The 7,711-nt window shown below is 42.2% G+C and overlaps 1 protein-coding gene across 1 annotated transcript; it reads right to left on the reverse strand.

Annotated features, from left to right (window-relative positions):
- Positions 1–770: 770 nt before the first annotated feature.
- Positions 771–6,857, reverse strand: LOC109771154 (ubiquitin-like modifier-activating enzyme atg7). The gene is made up of 20 exons (XM_020329855.3): positions 6,554–6,857; positions 5,789–5,985; positions 5,508–5,699; positions 5,366–5,420; positions 5,153–5,247; positions 4,828–5,014; positions 4,624–4,741; positions 4,401–4,542; positions 3,890–4,039; positions 3,637–3,813; positions 3,250–3,435; positions 3,036–3,133; positions 2,733–2,880; positions 2,431–2,652; positions 2,188–2,337; positions 1,918–2,106; positions 1,658–1,840; positions 1,441–1,556; positions 1,202–1,349; positions 771–1,115 (listed from the first exon to the last, which is right to left on the reverse strand). The coding sequence occupies exons 1-20, from the start codon at positions 6,693–6,695 to the stop codon at positions 948–950; spliced, it is 3,063 nt and encodes a 1,020-aa protein (XP_020185444.1). The 5' UTR covers positions 6,696–6,857; the 3' UTR covers positions 771–947.
- Positions 6,858–7,711: the final 854 nt, after the last annotated feature.

Raw genomic sequence — 7,711 nt, forward strand, 5'->3', positions numbered from 1 at the left:
GTTATCCCGTAGGATCATGCCTGCTCCCGCCGAGCCCTCTTTCGCTGAATAAGATCCATCCACAGACAAGGCAAGCCAGCCAGGTGGTGGTGGCTGCCATGGTGTATCCGGCGGCACTGCCTTGATCGGTACAGGCTGCAATGCACCCTCCAAAGGCGATTTCCCTCTGATAATTTGCTCCGTGGTGAGATTGGCTGCATTGCGAATAGAACTAAGATAACTACACAGAAATGTCTTAAGACATTTCAGCTGGAGGGATTTCTTTACCATGCGATAATTCATTCCACAAGTATCAGATCCTCCACACTAGCATGATGATCATATCCCGTACCTCACTAGTATTTTGATCCAATAGATTCAACAACCACTCATCCCCCGTGTGCACAACTTGCTCCTTTTAGGTGTGGACCAAACCTCTTTTATAGTATCCCAAAGAGTGGCCGCATTATCACATGTGACAAGTGCGTGGAACGAGTCCTCATCATACTTGCCACAGATTGTACAAGTCGCCCTGTGAGCCAAGTGCCGCTTATGCTTGCTCACCGCGGTGGCTAGTGCCCCTGAAACGGCCTTCCATGCTACTGTACGCATACGATGCGGCACGGCCGCCTGCCGATTATTGAAGGCTTGACAGCTCCTGAAGCTTTTGAGGCTATGGCGATTAGTGAAGCACTATCCTTGGCGGCTGACCTCAAACTGCCTGTAGGTTGTAGCTAATACGTATAAGAACACCCCCACGAGCTATCGCCGTGCTTCTCTACTCGAATCAATGTCCGAAGAATTTACGTATTACCAAGTGTTGAACCAATCTCCGAAGAATTTACATATTACAAAGTGTTGAATCAATCTCCGGAGAATTTACGAAGTGTTTGAAACAATTTTCAAGAATGCAACTCTAACAATCAATCTCTGAAGGAAGTATTTACACTTGTTTTTGTCATATAAAGTCACATGTCAGCAAACTCCTCGTCGTCAACTTCATCGACCCACTCGACTCGAGAATAATCCGCTGATTTCATCAACTCCGTCAGGCCTGTCAGGTCTTCTAGGTAGGTTGGTTCGTTGATCACCTGCATCACAAAATCCAATCCTCTACTCCTGTATTCACGCAATACCTGCCATTTTTGTTTTGCACGCAAATGTATCAGCAAAGTTTTCAAAACATCATATCCAATCATGCATCGCCGTAGATGTTGCTTACCGCATTGGAACATGCGATACAGCTGCTCGAGGAATAGCCCACGAGTGTTAATAAGCTGTACTGCGATAGTGATCCTCGCATCTGGTGTGGCAATAGACCAGACGGACGCTCACTGCTTTTGCCAGCGATATCTCCTGGAGCATGTATCCTGCACAATGCAGTAAGTAAATCAACCATCACTTGCATTGTTTCCTCACCCACCTTTTACATGGCAGGTTCCAACAGGTTCAGCTGCTTACCCATCTGGATGATTTAACAGTCTTGTGAAGAGATCTGCAGCATGGCCAGATGCAATGGAGGCCAGTCCAGGTCGTGTTACTGTACACTGTTGGTCCAGCGTTCGGTTGGAGACCGACTGCATCACAAGATCATAAAAACATGATATATGATGGTTGCAGTAAATAATTTACTGAGAAGATGAGCATAACTTCAGAAACCTAAGGCAACAAACATTACATCAACAGGAGCGATAACGTCATTGCAGAAATAGCACCCCAGTCTTTGACGCCCAAGAACATCTTCTGCAGACAGCTTGTTCATGGCAGCAACCATATCTGAACCTTCAGAATTTGTTCCTGGACCAGCTCCATGTCGCATGGCAAGGTAGCTATCATATCCTAGGGCTGCAGTAATAGCAATCTGCAGTATAATGGGAGGCATTATATAGCATATAACTTCCAGTGTGTACATTATTCAAGAATACGGACAGGGTTTACCTTGTTTTCATTCGCACAGAGAAGCGTCGGCAGCCACCTACTTTCCCTTGTGTCAGTCAACAAGAAGACAGCATCATGGGTAGCTACTAACTCCTGGAGACGCTCGCAAGCTTTAAGCACACCAGCAGCTTCTTTAGATGATACAGGGTGCCCTGGCATCGGTATTTCCATTTGAATTCCTTCAACCTCCTACAACGCAGTTTTTTTTTTTTGAAAATGTTGTCAAAAAAATGAAAGTACTGTTTCCAGGGAAGGGAAGTGAAAACTTACCACTGACGAACATCTCTCTTTTAGATGCTCCAGTATCGCTGTCGCTTTTGGGGTCTTGCGGTCTTTAGTTGTGTAAAGTGATTGTCTTGCCAAATTTGACACAACAACACAACCACTGTCAACAATTGTTAGAGTCCGAACACCATAATCCTGAAAAAGTTAGTATCCACCATGATTAACAAGATGCTCTGTGAGTCTATGTCGGTAGTTCAACATAAAAGTAGCACGAACCATAAAACTAACCATAAGAATACGAGCAACATCGCACCCAAGAGTTCCAGCACCTAAAAGTAGACATCGAGCACTAGACAACTTCCCAGAATTTACAGGGAAGCTGGCTGGCAATTTCAAACAAGTGTCCGACTTTATCAAATTAGAAATGCCTGTAAGGTCCTTTAAATATGTTGGTTGGTTAATGGCTTGCATGACAAAATTCAACCCTTCTCTTCTATATTCAGACAGTACCTGAAATGTTTAGCAAGGAGAAACGTCAGTATATATACAACTCTTATAATGTAGCGCCATGTGTGCTATAATTTACTTACAATATTAGAACATGCAGTACAATCGTTTGAGGAATTGCTTATCACAGTTGATAAATCACACCGCGGGAGTGATCCTCGCATCTGGTGCGGCAATAAACCAAGCTGATGTTCAGTATCCATACCAGCCATATCTCCTGGAGCATGTATCCTGCAAGAGGTATGGTACAATCCTTAAGGCACGGTGTACGTGTATTGATTAGTTTTCTTTAGTTCTAGCTTGATCAACTACTCTTCATCGATATCAATGATACACATACAAAAATTGCAATTCTGCAGTCATCTTTCAGGTATTTAGCAGTTTACCCCTCTGGATGATGTAGCATCCTCGCAAAGAGCTCCACCGCTTTGCCAGATACAATGGAGGTCAACCCAGGTAGTGCTACTGTTTCATCAGAGATTGACTGCAAACCAATAAGATCAAGCAAATATGAAATCTAGTAACCAGTGTCAAAATTAAAAGTATAAAAAAACAAAAAAATGAGAATATTCCACAAATGTAAGTCTTTATCTGGTATACATTGAAAAGGGAAGCCGTATCATTGCAGAAACAGCACCCCAATCTTTGACGACCGAGAGCATCTTCGGTGGATAAATTCTGTATCTGAGCAATCACGTCATCCATATTTCCACTTCTTGTTCCTGGACCAGCACCATGTCGCATGACAAGGTAACTGTCATGTCCTAATGCTGCAGTGATGGCCATCTACAGTGGAGACAAAAGACCTTTAGTTCCCAAGAGCTCGCTATGTTTAAAAATGGAAGATGGGGAAAGCATACTTATTTAAATGAAACCACATGGCCAGAATATATTCTCCAGTCAAGCTATTGAGTATTAAAATTTCTTGGTCACTGAGTGAATTATTGCAAAGCCCCCCTGCAGATGAATAATATGTCTGAGATTTACCTTGTTTTCGTTTGCACACAAAAGAGTTGGAAACCATCTGCTCTCCCATGTGTCAGTCAACAAGAAGACCACATCACTAGAAGCTACTAATGTTTGAAGACGCTCACAATCATCAAGCACACTTGGAGAAACCGGATTCCCAGGCGCTGGTATTTCCATCTGGATGGCTTCAACGTCCTAGATGACAGCAATTGTTGTCAACAAGCAGATCTGTAGAAAGCAAATATTCAAGAAAAAGGTAGCCATGACTTACCACTGCAGGACATCTCTCTTTTAGATGTGGAACTATTGCAGTGGCTCTTGGGACACCACAATCGTCATCTACGTAGAGTGATTGTTTGAGTACATCAGGCATAGAAACATGACCACCATCAACCACTGTTAGTTTCCGTACACCCCAGGTCTGAAATTTTGGTTCCATCAAGGAATAAAAAGATACAAAAGATATGTGTAAGTGCAGATTTTATTTAAGTTTGTTAGAAGGGAATTATGTAATTGTACACTACTCCATTCCAAATTACTTGAAGTTCTAGCTTTGTCCTAAGTCTTCTTTTAAGTTTAACAAAGTATATAGAAAAATATTGCTAATATAGTATGAAAATATATTTTATGCTGAATCTAATGAAAATTAATTTGGCCTTGTAGATGTTAATATATTAGTTTGACATAGGACAAAGCTATATAACTTCAAATGATTTGGAACGGGGGGAATATTACAGTTTGTTACATGGGGGCATGGACATAGCAGTACACAATGTACGAACCATGAGTAAGCGAGAAACTTCACATCCAAGAGTTCCAGCACCCAACAGAAGACATCGAATGCCAGATAAGTTCTTCAAATCAACAGGGAAGTGCCGCCATCCCATAAGCTTCAAGTGCATCAGTTGTTGTTCTTCATCCCGCCTGCGCATATGATAAAGAATCGAAATAAATACAATTAATTACTGATAATGTGCAGAGCAAGGTAAAACACTCTTCATCTACCTTTCTGGGCTCATTGATTCAAGATTGATTTCTTTCAATTTCTTTTCTTTCCTTCCATCCCCGGGCTTTTCTCCTTCCCATCCAATAGCTTCAGGCACATAATCAGAGTAATCCCAGCCTGTAATCACAACCAATGTTAAAAAAAAATACAAACTACGAGCGAAACTGCTATGTAGAAGTTCTTATCCAGATAGATCATAATACCATGAGGTGGTGGAAATGATGCTTCGCCAATAAGGGATTTCTCTAGATCAAGCTCCGATCGTTTTTCTCGGTAGCATAAGAACTGAATCTTCTCAATTTTCAACCGCAGACTAAGGAATACAATGTAGTTTCTAAGAGCCCAGCCAGGATCTTGATGACAACCATGATCATAAAATCCAAATAGGAGCTGCATTAGCAGATCAAAGCATTTAAAGAAAGAACAGATATATGCATGAAGAATACAAAGTAACGGATCTCCTAAATTTCGTACCAAATATGAGAGCACGAAATATTTGTGATGATCAAATGAGTAACACAGACATACCTTTTGGCCATTGTCCTGGCAATCTTTCCAATCCTTGAGTTGCCTTATAGCAATAGAAGAATCCAAGGATATATCGACGAAGAAAAATGGAAGAGCTGCAGAAATATGGATCCATTACAACAAAAGTATAGCAAATTAGCAAAACATGGCCAATTAACAACAAGCTATCAAATAACTCATATACTAGTTTGAGATAACTATCATTTACCCAACCTGCTGTTTCATTTGAACTGCGCCACTCTTTCAGTGACTTAGACAATGATTTTGCCTGCGGGAGAAAATTGATAGCCTTCAATACCAACCACAAAAATACAGATATTTAATATTGTGGATATTAGGTGCATAAGATTATGACCTCCTCTTGACTAAGCACCAGTGAGGCGCTATGCAGGCTGAGCAAAGTCATTTCAGACTTGAAAACCAATGAGGGGAATGCAACACTGTAATAGATCTTCCAATTCTTCAGATCCGCGAATGATATCACAAGGAACCTCAGTAGCAGAGAAGGATCCTCTTCTATTTTACCATACATAATGTCGTGTAAGATCTGGTTCCATAGATACAACAACAGCGATTATGTTGAAGGAGATACATCAAGAAAGGAAAGATTAGCAAATTCCATGTCAAAAAATGTACCTTCTTTGCTTCTTCTCTCAGTAGATACTCCACATCTAGGTTTTGTAACCCTCGCATGTTATTCATGTTTATGAGGGTCCCTGGGACTGGACAAGAGTTCCTAGAGCCAAAGGAGCTGGCAGATGGTGGCACTAATGATTCTCGGCCCAGCCTTAAGAGGCCCGACATTTTTGGATGTGTGCATGGAGTATAGTAACCTAGCACAAAATTGAAACAAACTTGTTTGGTCTATCCAGAAAGAGAACACAAAACGACTAGGCGCTCCACTACACACATGGACGAACAAATCAGAAGAATGTTTTTTCACAAAATTGGAGTTATTTTAAGGGAAATGCTACTTCTCCTGAGGAATCACTGGAGTTGTACTCCATATCACCATCTCGGTTGATATGTGTGAACAGAGGAAAGTGCACAAGCAGAAAGATCAATCAGCAACTACACAACAATAACCCATCTAAAAAATGGTGGAGAATTTATATTATGACATGCGAAAACTCAAGCCTTAACCGAGACCATCTGGACCAAACATTTACTAGCAAGTCGAACACAGAAAGCACCAACTCCCAAGAAACATGTCAAGCAAACATTGCAGCGGAGGCAAAATCCAGGCAACATAGCGTACATGGACCGCCACCAACTCATACACGACATCGCAAAATCTAGGAGTAGCGACAACTAAGACCATTGTCGATCCGACGCACGAAATCGCAACCCTCAAGGAGAATTACGAGAGGAACGGGAGTGGGCGAGTGGGAGGATCCGTACCGGTGATGGGGATGGGGGAGTCGTCGGTGCCGAGGACGTCGAGCTTGAGTCGGCGGAGGTCCTCCCAGAACGCCAGCTCGACGCGGCTCGCGATGGGGTCTAACTCCAGCGGCCGCGGCCGCACCTCCGCCTTCGCCGCCATCTCCCGTCTCGTCTTCTCGCCGGCGGCACGGCGAGTGGTTTCGTGGGCTGCTTCTGCTTCTTCTTCTTTCTTTTTTTTACCTCTCCTTTTATTTGTATAGTTATTTGTTGGATAACCCTTGCAATTGGAGGAGGGCTTGCTTTAGCGTATGTATAACTTGCGCATGCAGTATTACGTTTCGTGAAGGATTGTAGAAGACAAAGAACGTGGCTTCAAATAGGACTTCGAATCGACGCTTTTACAGGTAGCCCCTCCTACCAGATAATCGATTTTCTCTCTCCTTTTTTACAAGGAAGAAGAAGAAAGATAGTAAAGGGCATCATCGTAGTTTGTCATTCAATGCGTCCCTTTATTTGTTCGTGAATGCATATGTTTGTCTAAATTTCCGCAAATCGGATGCAAACTGGGGGAGGTTTGCGGGTGTTCAAACCACCGCCACGTAAGACTCCGACACCCTGATCCACTCAAATACCCTTGTCCCCCTGCCAACGCCATCCATGACGAAGGCAGGTGTTCAAATGTCATTGAGCTTTTTGACCTTCCCATTGCTTCCTAAAGTAAATGGATTAGCAATGGAGCTTTAAAGGATCAATTTGCTGCACTATATGAGGTCTGCCATGATCAAGCTATATTAGTAAGAGAAATGGCGAGAGGAATTGAAATTTTAATTCTAGAAGATGGCTTTCTACTAACGAGTTGATTTGGCTTAACAGACTAAGGATAATCCTGTGTTCTGTAACACTGAGACCTATTGAAGAGGTTGTTCCTAAATGGATATGGAATAGTAGAGATAGCTTTACTGTTAGATATGTGTACAACCATTTGTGTGATATGGGTCCTTCCAGATCTTTCAAGCACGTATGGAAAGCTAAAATTCCTTTGAAAATCAAGATTTGGCTTTGGCTAATTTGGCATAATGCAACAGCTAGTAAATATAATATTTAAAAAGAAAATGAACAGGTGACCCTTTGTGTTGCTTCCTAACAGGGAGAATATAAATCATCTCTTCGTTGGCT

This window comes from Aegilops tauschii, chromosome 3 (assembly GCF_002575655.3).
Source record: "Aegilops tauschii subsp. strangulata cultivar AL8/78 chromosome 3, Aet v6.0, whole genome shotgun sequence".
Classification (NCBI taxonomy): Eukaryota; Viridiplantae; Streptophyta; class Magnoliopsida; order Poales; family Poaceae; genus Aegilops; species Aegilops tauschii.